Raw genomic sequence first — 21,493 nt, 5'->3', positions numbered from 1 at the left:
ATTCTGCATAGTTTTATTATGAAGGTAAGAGCAAGAAAATAGATTTATAACTCTAATAAAGGCATGAAGCTTCAGCTAACATACACCAAAGGGTTTATAAGTGAAATAGTGAATCAACAGACTTTCATGGTTGCAGCCTTTTTATTTAACAATCTTCTCTCAGAATCTGCTCTGGAATATACCCTTGCACAAAATCCCTAGATTCTTAAGAGTCTTACACTTTTACCTCTGCTGTCTGAGCAAGAACAAGAAGTTCTATCAACCAAAAATGCTAGCACATTAAAATGGTAAAGCTTGTGGGGCTTGTACCATACATGGGTTCAAAACCTCTCTTCACCAACATCTAAGAAGGCTAACTTCCTGGACAATATTTTTCCACTTTCAATAAGAGAAGTCTATCAGCAGAATATAGGAATAAAAAGGATTATCGGAATTCTCTGATTTAGCAGTCAGTTATGCCTGCCAAAACTAAATGAAGATGACAAAATATTTGTTTTTAGAAAAGCAGGGTATTTTTCTGGCTCATTGATTCATGACCAACCTACCATTAACAATTCTAGGGCTAAGAGAGAACACACTGGCAGTTAGGGGCAGTGGCTTCTGATTATATTTCTATGGATAGAGTAAAGAAACTGTAGGCTGTCTGAGTTGAGTGATGCAGAGCCTGAGTTCATTGGCTGAATAGTGCTTCTTAGTGTAAACATGGTGGGGATGTCTTTGAATTAAGAGAGCAAGAGAGTAATCATGGTGCGTCTGTTTAGAAATATGACAAGTGCATAGTTGTCAAGGCGACTAGGCGACCCAAGACATTGGACGGGTGCCTAGGAGACAAGGCACGCACCTAGGTATTGCCTAGGAGTGCAGTATATGACTATATGTGATATAGCAATGATAAATTTATTTAATTATGCTTATATGCAACATAGAAGCCATAACAATGTAATATAACATAATTATGCTAGTAATGACCTAATATGAGAAAATCAACATAAAATAAACAAAGTCTAGGACATTACATAAGAATATTCATCAAAAAACAAAGGAATAAACATAAATCAACGTAAAATCATGAAGTGTCAACAAGGCATGCTATCGCCTTGGACCCAAGAAAGAGCCTGGACACTGAGGTGACACCTTGACTACCATGGAAGAGCCTGAGTTTGAAGGGTAAAACCCAATGTCGGGTGCATGGATGGTCCAAAAGTGTATTTCATTCTGTCAATGGGGAGGGTGATGGAAACTGACCAGCAAAACTGAGAAAGAAATATGGGAGCCTAAAGTTTTGTTTGAAATTAATTCTCAATACGACAATCAAACTTGCAAATCAGTAATAGGAGGGCTGAGTTAAAGGATGATGCTGACTTCCCTGTGTAGGATAAAAGCATAGAACCATCAACCATCTGATGGCTTATTTCATCAAGCAGCTTCTTCTTGATAGGGTTCTCCTCAAGCAAAAACCCCTGATTTTTTATTTTTTCATTTTTGTTCAATAACTAAACATAGATTTCGTCATTTAGGCCATGTTTGGTACCATTTCTGTTCTGCAGGAATATTTCCAAGTCAAAATATTTTTTTCCCTGTCTTGGGGAGTATTGCTGCAAGTTAGAAATGTGTTTGATAACATGGAAACATTTCTCCTTCCTCCTATTCTCTCTCCCATTTTCACCATCACCCTCTCCCATCTCGCGATCATCGCCGCTGGAAGTAGGAAATGTTAATGTGAAAAAGAAGATGAAAAGAAATAATTGAAGAAAGATCGGTTGTAGATTGTTTATTTGGATTGATTAGTGGAAAGTAACAATAAATTAATGTAAGCCGGGGAAACACAAAGAGCTCAGCCTTATAAAGCTGAGGAGAAAAAAAATAGGGAAGAGTAAGAACACCGAGAAACAAATGCTCTGTGTGATAACGTGCCATTTCTATTTTTTCCATTTTGTGGAACAAAAACAGGGCAAAACCGGTACAGTAGCACCAATCCGTTTTTCTATGCTTTTGAAATGAACCGCAGTCTTGGCACGGTATTGATGACCATTTTCGGCACAACAATAACTGATGCAGGAGCACCATCATCCCAAGCTAGTCCAGCCAACAGTAGGCCTAGCCCCAGCCCAGACTAGACCAAGGCCAACAGGATCAGCCCAGGCCCACGGTCAGCAAGCCTGATCAGGGTTCTGTGGGTATTTGCTGGTCAATCCCAGCAGTGACTCTTCAGTTCCAGCAAAGTGTCTTTTTAATTTTCCTAGTTTCTAGTTAAGTGTCTTTTCGTATCCCTAGGTAGAGTTAATGAGATTGTTTTAAGTTCCTAGGTGTAGCAAATGCCTTTTAAATTTCCTAGTTAGAAGTTTGACAGTTGCAGTCAATATATTTAATGTTTTGTTGGGCCTATTTTCTAGGTATGGGGAAACCCAAAGTCCTTTTGTATTCTCAATGTAACTTGAGGCTTTAGCCTCCACATTTTCTATATAAAGGCAAAAATGTGGGGAGGGTTCATATAACCTCCAGAATTTTGAAATTGCTCCCTTTTGTGAGACTTTGCTTGTGGACTCAAGTGGCTGTGGATCTCAGCGTCTACATCCAAGGTGGATCTCCTTGGTGGTGGCCTAGGTGGGACTTCTACGGCTGGTAGACTGGTGGGACTCCAGTTCTACATCTATCTATCCATCCATCTCCATCATCATCCATCTTCATCATCACCACCACCAACCTTCATCATTCCTACCCCTATTCTCTTCTAGATTCAATCTTGGCTTGCTTACCCTCTCGGGTCTGCATCATTTTGGTATCAGAGCTCAAACTGGTAAAGAGAATGAATCCAGATGTTTTTTACTTTGCTGGACAAAGAAATCCATGTCTATTCCTTGATTGGATAGATTCTTTGGAAGAATATGTTTATCGGCATGGTTTGATAGAAGCACGGAAGATCAGATTTGCTTATTTGCAATTGATTGATCATGCTAAAGCTTGTTGGAGATCCCATGAAGAGAAGCTCAGAGTCAGGCGACGTGAGCCTAATGGGGGGCCAGAAAGGAGAAAAGAGAAGCTTGAAAGAAATCAGAATTGCAGAGAGGAAAAGAGAAGAAACCGTGAGAAGAAGGGGGGGGGGGGGAAGGAGTGGCTAATGGGGAACCGGAAAGGAGAAGAGAGAAGCTTAGAAGAAAACAGAATTGCAGGGGGGAAAAGAGAAGAAACCGTGAGAAGAAAAAGAGGGGGGGGGGGGGAAGGAGTGGATAATGGGGGACCGGAAAGGAGAAGAGAGAAGCTTGGAAGAAATCAGAATTGCAGGGGAAAGAGAAGAAACCGTGAGAAGAAGAGAGGGGGGGGGGGGGAAGGAGTGCACACACACAAATTCAATTTTCAATTCATTCTTCATTCTTCCCAATACGTTGGTTACAAGCATATAAATAAGAAACTAAAAGACTTAAACAAGGAAACAACTATTCGAGGATTCTTACCAAACAAAAAAAAGACAATTTAATGCTTACTAAAACTCATCCTATGAATCCTACCCAAATTAAAAGATCTCCTTACATAATTATCCGAATAAAATAAATAATAAAATCCTAAATATCTGCTAAAATAAAACCATATTTGGATCTGGTTCATCTCCATCTGGATACGCAACTGGGTTTGGGTCGGTCCAAGGTAGTGCACCAGTTGAGTCGGCCCGGTCCAAGATTCTCCTACATCATCTTGTAGTCGAGCTCTGAATGTCTACATTAGATACTTCTCCTTAAACTTTCTTTCATCTCCTCCCACGTAATGGATGCTTTGTCACGACTCTCAAGCTTCTTCTCATAAGTACTCCACCATTCACGTGCTGCACCGATCAATTTAGTTCAAGCCAACTTCATCTTCCTTGTTTCAAAGAGTTCGAACCAGTCAAAGTAATCATCCAAGCTTATCAACCAATCATAAAATATATGTAGATCATGTTTCCCACTGTATTCCTTCAGCTCGAGCTTGACCTTTTGTATGTCATCAAAGCGTCGTTGAACTGCACCATTACCACCATTAAAGTATGCTTGCACGTGGTCTTCAAAAGTTGCTTGAGGTGTGAAAACCCTCTCTGGACCTATATCCATAAACCTTTGAGCATCGTTGTTAGCTGTAGACTGTGTCGGATGCCTTGCCTTACCTTCATAAGGTGCATAACTGCCTTGTATAGGGGCAGCAATTCAGTTCTCCCTAGCTGCCATTCATTCATTCATTTCATTTTTTTTATCCAAAGTTAACTGCTCTAACATCTCAACGATCTTACTAGGCTATTATAAGGATCAGATGGTGGGTCTGGAGTTCTTAAATTGTTCTCTGCCATAGTTCTGATAACACTTAATGTAGTACTGAATTAAGGGTTAAACCAGGGTTAAACCAGCACTAAAAACAGAATCAAAACAGAGACAAAAATTCCAGAATTGGGAGAATTTTATAGAATGGAATCAAGTCAGTTCTGGCTGAAAGTCTGGTTGAGTTCTCCTTATAGAGGATAGGAACCTTGCTGAAATTCTCAGCTTCATCCAATGGTTGGATCTGAACTTATAGGAGATTCCTAGTGACACTACTAGGATAAGAGTAGAATTGCCAAACTAGAATTCAGGTCAAAGAACAGATTACAGAATTAATAACACAACAGAAAACCAACATATGGTACTAATTTCAGGCTCAACAAAATAGAAAAAACCTTATATCGAATTCAGGTTTCAAGTCTTTAAGAGCAATCCTACTCAAAGTAGGACTGGGTCAGATACTCAACAGAATCAGCAATTGAAAACAGAATATGGAAGAGTTCAATCTCAACTGAAGATTTCTGAAAACAGAATTGGAATCAGCACATCAGAACGCCCTCAAATTAACAATCCTAGCAAGGATAGGATCCCTGTATTGCAGGAACCAAATCCGGACAGAATTGCAGGAAATAAAATGGCAGAACAGTACCTTAATGAAGATAAGAGCATGAACAAAACACCTGGGCTTCCCACCGCAAGGTGTTGACTGGATTAACACCAATCACACCTTGATTCTCACAAGGAAGAAGCATTCCACACTAAGAGGCAGCAACAACAGTTTTCTTTTTTTTTTTTAAATCAAATTGCGAGTGAATACGCTTCTTATTTATTGAAGTCCGCAAAATAGAGTTGGAGTTGGGCTAGGAAATCCCCTAGCCAACTCCTACAACCTGGCCGTCCACAAAATAGAGTTGCAGTTGGGCTAGGAAACCCCCTAGCCGACTCCTACAACCTGGCCAAATCCTCTTTGAAGTCTAAATGCCTTTAAGACATAGTTCTAAATCTCGGTGAGATCTCAAAAAACTCGAGCTCCTCGAGACGAGTTATAGTGCGAAATCTCCAACATGCATTAACTCGAAAATCTCGACCCGAAATTTCGGCAAGATTTCGGTACTTTTGTACTGTCTCAACGAAATGGTACAAATTCGTTACAAAAAGACAAACTCGAACCAGACTTCGAAATTTCGAAGTAAACTCGACAAAGAAGGGGGTTTGGAGCTAGAGAAGGGGGAAAAACCTTGGTTCTTGATTTTTTTTGCCACATCATCACTCAATACTAATAAGATACACTACTGGGGGTTGCCACATCACTACAAAGAGATAGATTGCTGCTTATTGTGGAAGATTTGGCTACAATCAGTGTATTGTATTGTTGGGAGTTGGGACGTGGAAGACTAGGGTGTCTATGACTTCTGTATTGTTCATTGTACTTGGGTTATGTGCCTACGTAATATGCATTGTTCACACTTCACTGTACTTTGTAGTTTGTAGTAAAAACTTTAAGTCTTTAACGATTTCTTAAATAATAATTTAATATTATGGGTCTTCAACCATTATTGCTTAATTTACTTATTTACTTGCCAATTATGTCTCACAACACTGAAACAATGTGTAGAATAGGCAATATTACATCAAGGGCTCGACGTTTATTGCCAACCAAGGGTGCAAATCCAAAACACCAAATCGGTTGTTTTTTTTTTTTACAATTTGAAGATTTAAATATGTTTATTAAGCCTAAACAAGCTTCCCTTAAAGTTTCAGAGCCAACTATGGCCATTTGCCCACTGAGACATCATTCTGAAACCCAAAAAAATGCAAAACTTGCCGAGATCTCAGTCATCTCGACCTGGTCCCGAGACGAGTTTTCAAACTATGCTTTAAGAGGAGGTAGACCCAACTTAAAGATAATAACAAATATCTAACTTAAATTGGACCAACTAAACCACCGGTTCAACTGGGACTGACTCAAAACAACTTAAAACATAAAACAAATCAACTATACTTATAAAAAACATAGACCCAAGCCTTAAAATAGGTTGGGCCACGTCGCCACGCTAAGCCTGTCCTTTCTTGGACCTCCTACACTGGTATGTCTTCAATACTGTATCAGGAGGGCAGGGGCAGGGCAGGGCAGAGTTGCAGAGCACAGGGTGGGGGAGGGGGAAGATGAGATAGACGAGATAGATGGGTCTCATGCGACGTTTTTGCTCATTTTTTTCTCTTGATTTGTTTTTGGAGTAACGAAGCATGTTTTTTTGGTTTGTTATCTGTTTTTTTGGTGTTCTATGTGCCAGATTCACTTCGGGAGAATAGAAAAACAATCTGAATTACCAAATGCCTTTCCAATATTTTTTGTTCCCGCTGAACAAACAAACGCTGGAAATACTTCTCCAGAGTTTTACCAAAGGGGGCCTTAAGTTCCTCGTGTTTTAATTGATGCAGTATCGCTTCTATGGACAGGCACAAATCCATTTGGGAGCCCAGACCAAGAATCGGGTACGATTTGAGTTTTGGGTCTAGTAGGCTATTTAGGATTTATTTCTATTTTCAGATAATCATGTAATCTTTTATTTTATTGGATAAATTAGGAGATAGCTACATAGGACTTGGATTCTTAATTATTTTGAGTTTCCAAACTAGAATAGGTTTCTTTTGTAGTTGGGTTTTTTCTTTAATTTATATGCATGTAACCCTACATTGAAGATTGGTTGAATATGGAATAGAGAATTGGTTTCAATATTGCCGGCATGGCCTGTGTTTGTACGCCCTTCCAAGTGATCTGGTTTCCTCCCTCATCTTCTCGCTTTCAATCTAAGGTACAAACTGTCCTCTCCCTCTAATTATTCCTTCTGCAGCTTTCTTTTCTTCTACTGTTATTTTCTCTTTCTTATACTCTCAATACTCTCCCACCTTTCTATTCTACTTTCCCTTCCAAATCCTTCTCTTGTACTGTCGAATATTACTCAATTGTTCATCCTTGTTGTGCAGTACTACACCCCTATACTTTGATTTCATTCTACCTGATGCCCAATCAGTTGGTTCTAAAATTTTGGGTATCAGTTTCCCTCCTGTGGGCAACCCTAATCTTAAGGGTTTAGTTCCAAAGACCTTCCCTACCATGAAGAACACGACCTGCAACTAGAGCAGGTTTTGAGTTCCGCCTGGTGTAATTTCAGGGAGCTTACCTACTTTCGTACCCAATCTTTTGATCTGATACCAGTTGTCAAAAGGGCTTTCGATGGCAACTCCTCTCCTGAAATTTCAGGCCCATCGAAGGATTTTAGAGTGAGTTATCACTCCTGCACATAGTTGTCAAGGAGTCGCCTAGGTGGCATGGAACAAGAACTCGCTGAGATCTCGGTTTCTTAAAAAACCGAGACAAGATGCTAGGCAAGATTAGAAGATTGCATTGTCTCACCGAAACCTCAAACGGTGGTCTCGGTGGGAAACCTTGGTATACAAACACTTATGTATGCAACAAATCAGGACAAACAATTATTTATGCCAGAAACCAAGACAGACACTTGTTTATGCCTAATATCATTTAAGTAAATGTTTTTATATTTGTTATTTCATTTGCTTATTGATGAAATACCAGTAGGTTTCTCAGGATACCAAATAAAATATGCAAGTAATGAAATAAATATGCAAGTGAAAACTTGAAAGAGGTCAGCGGAAATAAAACTTGTGTGTGTTTAGCAGGTGCTGCAGTCCTTAATTTGAACCGGTCGCGGCACTCGGAGGGGTAACCTCGGCGGTCTACCGTTTTGCAGTAGCCTTCTGCAGAAGGCGGCTGAGCCGCCAATATTTGAAGATAAAAGAGAAATAAAATCTTGAATTTTATATTACTTGGAGAATTTGAATTACACTCTTGATATACAGGACTCTTGAAGAAAGCTTGAAGAAAACTATTCACTTACGGGTTTACTTGAAGGAAACTTGAAGCTCTGAGATAAAGGCTTAAACTTGTAGTTCTGAGACTTGACGAACACTTGATGAAACTTAGTTACACTTAAGAACACTTGATGAAATAAACTTGAAGTTACACTTGAAGAAATAAAATTAAAAATACTTGAAGTAACTTGGTGTAAGAACTTGAAGAGCGAGCTACAGAGCTAGTCTGCGTGCTTTCTATTTTCCTCTTCAGAGATTCTCCTCCTCCTCTTGGAGAAGACCAGGGGTTTTATAGAGCTTTGGAGGCCTTGGATGCTTCACTTTTCCACCGAAAGCAAACCTTATCTTGAAGGAATCTTTGACAGGGCGAAGAAGCATGTGGTTGTGGGCCCGAGTCTTGACTTTGGAGGCGGGGCGCGCAAAGTAGTCTTGGTCCGTAGTGCTACAAGAAAAAGTCATTTTTACTATTCACCACTTTGTTGGTAGAGCTTGGAATCTTTGAGAAGATACTTCAAAACCGCACTGAGGCATTCCACGTGTCGAGACAATCGTTTTCCTCATTGGTTTGGTTTAGATGGTTCACCGTATTTGAATGGGCCCAGTGGTGGCTTGACTATCTAGGACCGAGATAGTGGACCGGACACGCCTTTGATACAGCCGCGTGTCGCTTGCCGTGCCATTCTTTTGATGTCGTCATGGTCGACGATTCTCCAACATTAGGGTTTGGAGACTAACCCATGGGCTTAAAGGCCCACTCTTTTTGATGTTTGGCTAACGGACCTTCCGGTGGACCTTGTTGAAGAGAACGTGGTCGATGAGGTCCAGCCCATCATTTGGATCTTGGGCATATTGGCCTTCATGGAGGTGGGGGTCAATGGACCCAACACTTGAGTGTTTCTTCTTTTTCTTCTTCAAATCGAGGCAGCCAGTGGGCCTCGATCTCTGCTTGTTTGGCCTTTAGCTTGAGTCTTCATCATTCTTGGACTTGTCCGATCCTTGATGAGGGCCACTGAGGTTTGGCTTTTGTGAGGGCTTGAGTAAGGGCCTCAGGGGTGCACCTTCTTAGATCACACTTGTCCCACCACTGACTCAAGTTTCTCGTAGAAAAGGGGTAGAGCAATCGGGGCCTTGGAATGTCCAATTGCATACTCCCAATATACGATCCACGCCAGGCGGCAATGGATGAAGAACCTCGGGAGATCTGGCTGTTCGAGGATTTGTTCGGTGTCTTGGCAAAAGTGCTTAGAGCATCGAACACTTGATCGGTAGGATGTCATTAATTGGCCCAAAGGCGGCCCACCAACGAGGGAACCAATTAGGAATTGGGCTTGAGAACTTGAAGTCGAAACAAAAGAACCAGGAATGTTGATTCTTACTATTTTGGAATAAGAAAGCATGGTGCCAAGCGTCCATGTAGTCAAAATAGTGAAATTCCTGGGTGGTAGTTTTGAGACAACCTCTTTGTAGAGAGGGATGTGTACCCCAATCTTTTGAACCGATAATTTGTAAAATGGTTATCAAGTATGGGTAACCAAATTAGGATCAATTTTGTCGAATTTTGTTTAATACGGATGGAATCCGTATCAACGAGGATAAACTCATAGAACTCTTGACTTTTTGAACTATTTGGGAATAGAAATCCCAACCTTGGAAAAAAGCCCTTCGAGCTATTTCCACAGGAGTGTTGCGCCTTTGGTGGCGATCATCAAGGGCAAAAATATCTTGATAAACTTGTTTGAGGATATATCGACTCTTAGGTAAGTTTTGGGAAGAAACTGGTTTGGACACTGTTGTGGAAGAACTTGGTTTGGAGAGCTGTTGGGATGACCTTGTGTTAGGAACTATTTGAGTGGACCGACTAGCCACGACTTGGGTGAAGGAATACTCTCAACTACCTTGCTTTTGGAAGGGGATACTTTGATTAGTTGGCTTGAGGAAGTTGGTTTGGCATAGGAACCTTTTGATTTTATACTTGGTTTGGGGGCTCCTTTGGAGCCATGATACCAGAAATTGTTTTAGGACCTGCAAGAATTCACGTCAAGAAATCAGAATAGAATTCATTTCTCCCTTTATATAAGTTATGTCAAAATCAAAACTCGATAAAAGGGCTTGCCATCTTAAAATCTGTTTTGAAGCAATATTTTGAACATCATTTTTAAAACTTGTTTCTTGACCGCAATCAACCCTTACTAAAAATTTTTTGTTTAGAAGATCACTTGAAATTTTTGAATGCAAAGAACTCATAAAGGATTTCTTTTTAATGGTACTATAATTTTGCTTGGTGGGTTCCAAACTCCTGAAGCAAATCGACTAATTGTTCTTTATCATCTTGGACTTGTTTAAGGATACCTCCGTATCCAAGTTCGAGGCATCGGTTCAACAATTTTGAAAAGTGCAGGATCTGCAAGTTTTAGACATGGGATTTCCTTGACTAATTTTTTAATATCTTGAACTGCTTTGGTATGGTTTGAAGTCCATGGACTTGGTTTTTTCTTGAGCCTAGAGTAAAGATCTTTACATAATTGGCTTATTTGAGGAATGAAATCTCTGACATAGTTTAGGCTTCCTAGGAACCTTTGTAATTGTTTTTTGTCTAGGATTTGGTCAGGGAATTTATCTGCAAAAGCTATAGATCTTTCTATAGGGATGACTTGGTTTTGGTAAATGTAATGACCTAAAAATCTAACCTTGGTTTGGAATAACTCCATCTTTTTCTGGGAAAGAACTAAACCACTGCTTTTCATGGTGTGGAAGAAACTCCTAAGATGTTTGAAGTGTTGTTCAATGGATTTGGAAAAGACTAGAACATCATCAATATAAACTATTATGAACTGGCCGTATGGGTTTAGGATGTCGTTCATAATGTTTTGGAATTCACTAGGGGCATTTTTTAAAGCAAAGGGCATTACGTTCCATTCATAATGCCCAAATGGTGTGGTGAAAGCCGTTTTGTAACGGTCTTCTTTGTGGATTTGAATTTGCCAATATCCAGACTTGAGGTCAAATTTTGAGAAGATTGTGGCTTGGTAAAGTCTTTGAAGTAACTCTTTTTTATTTGGTATAGGATATCTAATCCATTGTAAAGCTTCATTTAGGGGTTTGTAGTTTATGACAAGTCTGGGTGTCCCTCTTTCTATTTCAGCGTTCTTATTAACGTAGAAAGCCGCACAGCTCCAAGGTGACTTGCTTTTACTGATTAGATTTTTATTAAGGAGGTCTTGAATTTCTTTTTTACATACTTCTTGTAGTTCTTGGGTCATTTGAATAGGCCTGGCTTTTGTAGGGATATCCTTATCAGAAAAGCTTGGTTCATAGGGAAGATGAACAATGTGCCTATGTCTGTGCCAGAAGGCATCAGGAAACTCCGAACAGAGTTCCTTTTCAATTTGGACTTGTGTTAGAAATTTGTTTTTGAACTGTTCTTTTTGGAGTTTCGCTTCAATAGTCCTATGGTTAACTTCTTGTTTTAGATATTGTAGATGTTTTTGTTTACTTTGAATTTGACTTATAGTTATTCTGCTCAAATGGCTATTGTTTTGAGCAGTCCATCTCTTTGTTTTGGCTTGTTCAAAAACTGAAATGGACTTGTTTACCTAGGATAGTTGTTGTAATTCCTTGATCCAAAAAGTTGAAAGGTTTTATGAGTTCTAGGAAAGGTTGTCCTAGAATAACTTCATGTTAAGGTCTTTTACTAATATGAAAACTTGTTTTAAGCAAACTCCTTGGTTGCGAGATGTGAACATCGAGATAATTTATAATTTACGTTTAGTCTTGAGCCATTTGCTCCTGTTAATTTTTGAGTTGTCTTTTCAAAATACTGGGTTGGGACTAACCCTTCTTGTATGCAATTCATTTGTGCTCCTGAGTCAACCAGGGCTATGGTGCTGATTTTATGGGCTGAGGATATGACAATAGTAATATTGACATACCATTGTTGGCATCTGACTTTGTTAATAATATCAATAAAATCTTCATTATTGTTTGGTAAAGTTTGTATACTTGTTGTCTTCTACTTCTTCTAAATCGATCTTTTGCTGAAACTTCTTTAAACTTGCTATGTCTGCTTTTATATTTTTGATTTCAGTCTTTAGATCATTTGTAGTAGCTTCTAAGCTGGCAATTTTAACTTGATCCGGATTTTGTGAGGAAGTAGGGGTTTTGTCAAACTTCTTATAAATATTTTTATGTTATAAGGGGTTGCCTTAGTTTGGGGTTTTGTTGATGAGACTGTTGTAAGAGTTCTTGGGCATGCTTGAAGGTATAAAGTCTTGGTATGTTTATCTTTGATTTGATCAACAAAGTTGAGAAATTCTTCCGGTTTGTTAAAGGTTTTAAGTCCTGAACTTGATTGTATCATGTTTATAGATTTTGATGATTCCGAATCATCACAATTTTTGCAGAAAACTCCTTGGCTACAATTACAAGGAGAAGCCTGTTCATCACTATCACTGTTTGACTCAATTTGGTTCAACTCATTTTCTTGGGTTTCTGTTTCACTCTCGGAACTGTTTTGACCTAAATCGGCTAAGAGTTGGATTTTGGTATCATCGGCATTATGAGAGAGTTAATCTTTTTGCTAGTCTACATGATTGGCTATGTGGCCTGGTTTACCACATAACAACCACTCTTGGTGTTTTGAGTTGGTCTTGATTTTTGGAAAGTTCTTTTGTAAGGTCTCTGCTTCTTTGGGCTAGATCTATTGTCTAAATTTTTATCCGGTTCTTTTCTTGTCTTGTACTTACTTGAGTATCTATTTTCCCTTATGCCTATGACTTTTATGTTTCTTTTGAGCGAAGTGATTTTTGAATCGAAACCAAACCGCTCACGTAATCCCCCAATTCTTGTTTGTAGGACTTTGATTCTTTTCTAATTTGTTTTCTAAGTTTGATATCCGTACATAGGGCTAATCCTTCCTCGTGTACGAGGCTTATGAGGTCACCATAGGTGAGGGTTTGATAGGGTATTTCACCATTGTTTTCCTCTCTTAATTTTTGTTTAAGTTTTTCGAAAATAAACCGGGTAACCCAAGAAGGAATTTTTCTTTCCAACAGGGAGATTTGCATCTTCCCTAGTTAGAACCTTGGTCATAAATGTGTCTTTATACCACTTGAAATCGTGTAATTTTTACATTTGAGGTTTGATAATTGTTCGTAAGACCTATCCTTGAGTCTTGTGGGATCTCCTAAAAATACTTTGTTATGCTAAAGATTAAAGTGTTTATCGTGATCTTCAACTCGTTGGTCTTCTATCATAATTGGTAGTCCTTTGTTCATTAATTTGAATGGCATTTAGTATGGATTCCTTTTCAGCTTGGACTGAGAACATTATCCCACCAACCTTTAAGTTGTCTCAAACCCGAAATGATTATTTCTGCTATGGCTTCGATCGGTATGTTCTTGATCCGATGAGCATTGCTCACCATGGTCATTTCTTGGAGTTTGTTAGCCGATTATAATCCGACATACCATCTATGTTCCATTCATATATGGTACCACTTTGTAATTTGCTTGGGAAAATTCCTTCTTTGTTCAATTTGAAGGTCCGGGTAAGTAGGTCTAGGATAATAATTATTGTTCATATATGGGCTAGTAATAGCATTTACTTGTTCTGCTCCTCCTCATCACCGGATGATTCGTGAGGAATCCATTTGTTGGATGTTCGCACATTGAAGCAGAGCTTCCTTGTGTTTCCTTTTGAGGTGTATCGGGACAATCAAATTTTGCAATCTTGTGGAAATTTGGCTTACTAGATCTCTTTTTCTTGAGTATTTAAGTTTTTTAAACTCTTGTTCAAATCGTGAAAGGTTTGAATGCGAGTTGTTGTTGTTGTTGAGGAAGTACTAGCTTGATTTAGAGACGTTGGTTCAATAGAGTGTCTTTTTGAACTAAGTTCTCTATTCTAATTAGTTGACTTCCTATGGTTTGTGTAAATACTTGGTTTGTGTAATTTGTTTGTTCAATAATTTTCTTGGACCCATCGTAAACACCTTCAATGGATCTAAAAGGTGTTGCCAAGATTTCTGTGTTGTTAATTTTTAATTTAACATTTGAACCAGGAGGGTGTATTGTCTCTATGGTCTTGTCATCAGCCAATTTCCAGCGTGGTACACCTTCACTGGCATTGATGTTTGAAAAGGGATAAGGAATGTTGTTATTACTTGTATAGATGTCTAAATATGTAAAGAACATAACATCTACTTTGATGGTTCTCATTTTGTCATACCGCAGGTTCTTGATTTCTTGTTGTTTTTCTTTCGAGAAGTAGCTAAAAACCATTCTCTTTTTCGCGTTCCCGGGTGAATTGAAATCTATTCTCGAGTTTGGGTTTGTCTATCTCATAGTCTTCATCATGACAAAGAACTCTTGCTTCGTGTTGCATGCCATTGAGTTGGTGAAGCTGGTTCATTTGAAGGAGAAGACTTGTTAGATCATTGCTCATAAATTCCTTGGGTACATTACTGTTAATTTGAGTATGTAATCCTAGAATATGTAAGGACCTTATTTGTTCTTGTAACCTTTGATTTTCTAAGTGAGACTTGTTAGAGAACTAGAGGTTGAAGCTCTACTTGGGACTTGGCGAGTTTTTCAAACTCTTCAGGATTTGGTTTTATTTGTTTATCTTTCCTCCGGAATGTTATAGTAACCATTCCGTCCCGATCTTGGTTTATGGATTCAACGTCACCGTTGGGTTCAACAAGTGACTCGGGCAAGGTGCCTGAGACACCATTTTGTCGGAAACTTAATGTCTTTCCACTCACGCTTTAGGGTGAATCGTTTCTTGAATGGACAAAGTCCGCTTTTACGAACGTGGTTTGTCCTTTGATAGTTCTTCTTAGAGCCTCTGGGTCTTAAAGTTCTCATGGCCTCAGATCTGGATTCTATGGATTATAGCAATTGGTATAGAACCTTGTTTCATCTTGTAACCACTTGTAAGGATGTTAACTTTTAAGGTATCCGTAAGATTTGCATCATTTAAGGATAAGTTTATGTCCGGGTAACAATTGAAATAAACGGGCCTTTGCGAAGACTTGTTTCTATCATCCCTAGAAGGGAATCATCAAATGCAGGAACCTTTGATCCCCGAGAGCAAGCAGGAGGGCTACGTTGAGCCCTTCCCGTGCAGGGTTTGATGGCTACTTGTATAAGTCCTATATGGATATAATTAAAATCCTTTTTAACTTGTTAAGATTTGAAGGGTCTAAGAGTTGGATCTCTTCCATATCTGGAGAGTAATTGATAGTTTGTTCTACGGTCTTGATAGTTTCAGTGAAACTATACCATTCTTGTTTGTAAACTTCTTTGGTTGGGACCTTAGGTAAGGTCCAGTTTTGAAGGGACTGATCAAGGTCACTTGTTAGAACTTCATTACTAATTATTTGACTTGGCGAACTGAAGTCGCCGACTAGTCTCGAAGACATGGTTCTACTAAGTCTACTCATAGTTATCGGAACATATCCCCCTAACTAAGGTATACTTCCATCCACCAAAGGGTGAAGGAGATCTTAGTTGCTAATTAACCGCAAACTGGGTCTTACCTCTTGCCCAACGGCCCTAAAAGCCAACTAATACTCGCAACGCAACTCCCAGAGGACTGCCGGAAAGTAAAATAGAAAAGGAGAGAAGATCTTAGAACTAAGGGTAGCCTAAATAGAGTTAGGCTCTGATACCAGTATTTCATTTGTTATTTATACCAGTAGGAATTATACCTTAAGTAAATGAAATAACAAATATAAAAACATTTACTTAAATGATATTAGGCATAAATAAGTGTTTCACCTGGTTTCTGGCATAAATAAGTGTTTGTTACTCTGTCCTAGTTTCCCACTAAGTCAAATTCCTATTTGGACTTTAATTTTGGAAAATTTGACAGTGACATTGTATTTAAATAGCCCAAAATAGGCTGCATACCAAGTTTCATGACCAATAAGGTCAAAAACCTACCGAAACCATCAAACGAGTTCCAAAAAAAAAAAAGGTGCACCACCTGATGCAGAAGCCGAAACCATGATTAATTTGGCTGTTCTTTGATTTTTCGTTGGAGCCTTTTTATTTGTTTGTTCTTTTAGCCTAGGGTTAAAACAGTCTTTTTCATGGTTTATCTTCTTCGCTCCCCTCCACGATTTTAGAGGGATTAGTATTTTATTTTATTTGTTTTAGTTGTTTACACTTATACTCCTATTTAGAGTATAAGTCTATTCTATGTTTTATAATTAGGATTCAGATTAGGAATCCCAACTCCTAATCTGATTAGGATTGCTTTAGATTGATTATTTGTAAGGCCTTTAGGCCCCCCTTATTATTATAAATAGTAGAATCGTGGGAGGCTCCCCACCTATTATGTTTGAAATTTTGTTTCTTCTTCTTCGCCATGATCCGGCTGTTGCTTCTCTGTCTTGTGTGTCATATCAAGACCCTCTGTGAGTAATATCAAGGGCTAGGGCTGGAGTAATCCGCGACTCCTTGCATCTTGCAGATCGGGAGGTTCGTTTTCTTCTTCCTTCAAGTTCTTCAAGGTTGCTCGCTGCTGAAATTCTGCAATTCCAGTAAGAGTTACAATTTCCTGCAACTTTATCATCTCTTCTTCTTATTTCCATCTAACCTAATCGACTCCCCCAAACCCTAGCTTCATCTACATTCATTACAGCCCTATTCCCTCATCAGATTACACTCAAAACCTAACCACAGGTCCATCACAGTAACCCTCCCACTCGATCTCAGTTGCAGCCTCACCTATCCACTACAAACCCTAAATCCCTCCCTCAACATAAAAACCCAGAAACCCTAAGATCTGCCTAGACCTAACCAGCCATCAAAACCCCACCAAAGTCCAGCCGAACCACCCCCTCCCTGCTAGGAAAAATCGACCTAAAGCCTAGCCCCTAAATCTGCTCCTAAACCCTAGTTTCAGCTTAGATCCTAAATCTGAAAACCCAAAACCCTAACCCTAATATTTCTGAATTTCTATTTCTTATTCAAACCTCATTAAAACCTATTCTAATAGACTCCTAAAATTCTGCAGACCATTACCCAATAAAACCCTAACTCAATCTCCCATTCCTAACCCTAATTTTGCCCTAGTTACCCTAAACTGCCCATTCGGCCAACCCTAAAACAGAACCTGGTCCTAAGTGAGATTTATTTCACCTAGGCTACATTACCACCTCGCTAAGATCTTGGTCCAACTCAGTTTTTGGCCTGACCAAAACTAGGTTCAAAACCGAGTCCTCGAACCATGCTAGGCGGCACCTAGGTGCCTTGTTGGCATCGCCTTGGTTTTTTCCCTTCTCAATTGCCTTGGATCGCCTAGCCGCCTTGACAACTATGCTCCTGCATTTTGATGGACTTCCGCCTCCTGGTTCACGTCAGGATGTAGAAGACAACACCTCTGCCCCCCCCCCCCCCTTCTATTCGATATATGTTTAAAGTTTAAACCCTTATTCCTTTAGTTGACAGTAATGCCCCTCCCTTTATCTCTAATTCCTTCAAGTCTTTTAATTAATTTCACTTCCTAGTTTGCCCCTAGTCATTATTTCACAATTCCCCTCGTTTGCCCCTTCCTTTATTTAATTACCAATCTTCCCTTTTAAAATTCTGCCTACTTACCGTCCTGCCACTCCCCCTATGCAAACTTCAATTTATTTACAGTTTTGCCATTTCTCTTAGGCAGCGCTTAGGCATCTAGGCGGTTTTCTAGGTGTCTAGGCGGCCGCCGCTTGTAGGGCGCCTTGAACTGGTTTAATTGGTGTCAAACCAAGTTCAGATACTTATTTATGCCAAATATCATTTAAGTAAATGTTATTTCATTTACTTAAGATATTATTAATAAATAAGCAAATACCCCCCTATTTGAATCCAATAAAAATAGTTAAAAAATCAACCCCCCAATTCAAGAACCAAAACTAGATTTTTGGCAGTAGGTGAAATTTTCAACTTTCTAATATTGGGGTTTTTCTCAAATCTAAAAATTCCATAAATCTTAATATGGTAAAACATTGCTGAAAAATAAAAGTGCAGTAAAATATTCATTTATTTTGATATCTAAAAAATATTTTCATTCAAAGCGATTTTGACAGCATTCACGCACACAAAATAAGGTTTGACCGGAACATAACTCCTTCAATATACATCAGATTTAAGCAATCTTGGATTTGTTGGAAAGCTGGTTTTGTGCTCTACCTAACACAAAAGTCTCATGTAAAAATAAAATCATTTGATTAATCAAATTTCTTAGAGAACAATAACATTTCTCTAAATCAAGAGCAGGTTAATAACTTATTTATAAGATCATATTTTCTAAGAACAGTATAAACCAGATGTATGTTTTGATTGTTTCAAACTTACAATAACTTGCTTCTTCAGTTCTGTTGTCTTCTATTTCTATGTGGATTTTGATGACTTGATGTGTAATATTGATTTTTGATGACTTAATATGACTTAATGTTGATTTTTTATGACTTGATGTTGCTTAATGTTGATTTTTGATGACATAAGGTACATGTTGTAGCATACTAAATAATGTTAGAAAAGAGGGAAAATAAAACATAACACTAGGGCTCCTCGGGCGCCTTGTCGCCTAAGCAGTTAGACACCCCTCCACCGTCTTGGGTCGCCTAGCCGCCTTGACAACTATGATTAGTATACACGTGGGTGGGCCAATAACGACCCAAATTTAGGGTTTTCGAACCCTGGGACTGCATCAGTTTCTTTAACTTAACAATCTTGTTTGTGGAAAACTGGAAGAATGTCAGCAATTTGAAACCACATTATAATATTAACACTTTTGTCGTCATCACTGAAGCATCTTTACAATATGGCCTAAAACTAATAACCTGAATGAACTTAAGAAAACACACAATCAATCAGAAAAACCATGTAATGTCAAACCAAATGGAAATTCGACTTCTCCCATATGCAGATTATACTTTCTCCTTGGAAAACATAGTAGCTAGAGTTACACTTTTAAAAGCACAGTAACTAGAATGTCCTGATTGAACAGCTAATAAACTGCAGTGATCATTGAACCATGGATACCTTACCAAGTATGCAGTCTTCCATTTTGTCCTACTAGGTTATATTGCCCAACGGTAATGTGACTATCAATATATGGAGGCTTATAGTTTGATTGACAAAAAGAAAATGGGAGAAAACATCAATTCCTCAAAGCTTGTCCAAGGTTAGGTTTTTGTCCTTCCAAAACATCAAATGCCTCTAAGCTTGTCCCAGTACAGGTTTTTGTCCTTGTCTTCTAAGGGCTTTGCCCTTTCAATGGAATTGTTTGTTCCTCATTCGAAAAAATTAAAATATCCATGAAACATGATCAATTACATAACTAATCAATGAAGCAAGATACAGAATAAGAAGATTAGATGGATATCACTAATGATGATCAATTACATAACTAATCAATGAAGCAAGACACAGAAAAAGAAGATTAGATGGATTTCACTAATGAATACGACTAACTGAGAGTAATCATAACCAGTTATTGTGAAGAAAAAAGTCATTGAAAATTTTAGTAACCACAAAAGTATTCCATAGCACCATTTTAATGGTGAGGTAAAGTACTTACTGCATCCTTCTTGCTGTTCTGTTTCTCTTCCATATCTTGAAGAGTACCATCTAGGCGTTTCCTGTCAGAATTCAAGCACAAGAAGAATAGAATCCCATGTAAACTGGTTATAATCAAGGAAATGAAAACGGAAGACCTAAAACAAAGTCACCATACAATTCAGCGGAGATATAGTCAATCCGCTTGCGGACATGAGCATTTGCCTCTGCCAAATCTTGCTTCACTAAGACCGGACCCATCAACTTGAACACATTAGCATTCTCATTCAACAGATCCAACTCCTATTAGACAGAAATAAATAAATAAAAAGAGGAAAAGAGAATAAAGTGGAAAAGAAAAAGGGGAAGTTGAAAAGGAAATCAAACTAACTTTGAGAACAAGTTCATTTTCACCGAGCTGGATGGTGTACTTCTTTCTCACTTGATGGTTCTTCGCAATATCTGAAATGAGAATGAATCTATGAAGTTGTTAGACTTCCAAAAGTGGAAGAAAAACAAGATGGAAAGCTAGGATAGAGTTTCGAGATGCATAGAAAGTAATTTAAACGAAGAAGAAGGAGAGGAAGGAAAAGAACTCAACTTTTTGGAGCTTATTGAGATCGTTGGCTTTCGTCTCGAGCTCGTGCTGTAGTTCTCGAAGAGCAGAAGAAGACAAAGATGCCATTTCTCTCACCTAGTCCGTGGTGAAGATAATGAATGGTATAAAGGGGGAAAAACTCATTGGCCGGCCAAAGCCTAGTTAGCAAAAATGCGTTTGGAGTTCTAAACACGTTTTGCCGTTTGTTTCCCAACCGAGAAAAAACGGCAAACATTTCCATTTTAAACTAGTTTAAAATACGTTTCTGTTTTTTTTTTTGGCGTTATTTAAGACATTGGACTTGTTAAACAATAGTCGACTTAACTGATATATTTCTCTATCGAACTTCGATTAACCTGATTCATTTGCTGACGTAAAGCTAACTCGAAGGGCTACACTTTTCATGCTATCACACTTGACTCATCTTCAATGCAAGGACCCCGAAATTGAGCTACAAACTGATGCATCTACTAAAAAGGGTTTCTAAAACGATGACTCCCAACTCCAATCGAACATGCATCATTACAGGAGTGTGTTGGTTGTGTTGACAATAATGAACAACACCATCGCCAAGCAAAATTGTTCAACAAGACTTTTGACATTTTTTATTTTTAGTGTATGAATTTGGAATTGTATTTTGGATGATATTGGATGATGCCTTGGAACATATCAGTTTTGGAATATATATATATATTAGATACAAGTATTCAGTTAATAATTCCTCAATTTATGAGTCTACAACCATTTTTTTTGTCCCTTTTTTTTAATATAAATCTACCCGTTTAAAACCCGTACTGTCCGTTTTTATTTTTGTTTTTAGTCTTTTTTTTTTTATAATACAATCCAAAGTTTTACAACGTTTGAAACCCGTACCGTTTGTTTCTTCTTTTTTTTTTGTTTGTCGTTCCCGTTTTTGCTAACTATGGTCTCCACCTCACTTATCCATGGCAGGTAAGATCTCTTCTCCCTGTCCCACTCCAATCCCTCTCCGGTAAGATTTCACATCTGAGGGAAGTCGATTCTTTACATTGTTTTGAGCCCTAAAATCCTTGAGGGTTTCCTTTGAACGATCTATTGCCACCCAATACTACATTTTTATTGGTTATTCTACGCACATTGGCTCAAGTGGTTGCCCCCAATGTTTCTCACACTCTTTCGAAGCTAAATTCATT

General features: G+C 38.5%; 1 protein-coding gene across 1 annotated transcript in view; it reads right to left on the bottom strand.

Annotated features, from left to right (window-relative positions):
* LOC122664543 (prefoldin subunit 6-like) overlaps positions 1–21,493 on the bottom strand; it is a 47,059-nt gene that overhangs the window by 429 nt on the left and 25,137 nt on the right. Inside the window, exons 4-7 of the mRNA XM_043860398.1 lie at positions 20,324–20,430; positions 20,115–20,185; positions 19,902–20,026; positions 19,746–19,806 (exon numbers count right to left, since the gene is read on the bottom strand). Of these exons, the coding sequence (XP_043716333.1) occupies positions 19,746–19,806; positions 19,902–20,026; positions 20,115–20,185; positions 20,324–20,408 (342 nt within the window). The 5' untranslated portion in view covers positions 20,409–20,430. The remainder of the gene's footprint in view (positions 1–19,745; positions 19,807–19,901; positions 20,027–20,114; positions 20,186–20,323; positions 20,431–21,493) is intronic.

This window comes from Telopea speciosissima, chromosome 6, assembly GCF_018873765.1.
Source record: "Telopea speciosissima isolate NSW1024214 ecotype Mountain lineage chromosome 6, Tspe_v1, whole genome shotgun sequence".
Classification (NCBI taxonomy): Eukaryota; Viridiplantae; Streptophyta; class Magnoliopsida; order Proteales; family Proteaceae; genus Telopea; species Telopea speciosissima.
This window is presented reverse-complemented; position numbering and strand designations above follow the sequence as displayed.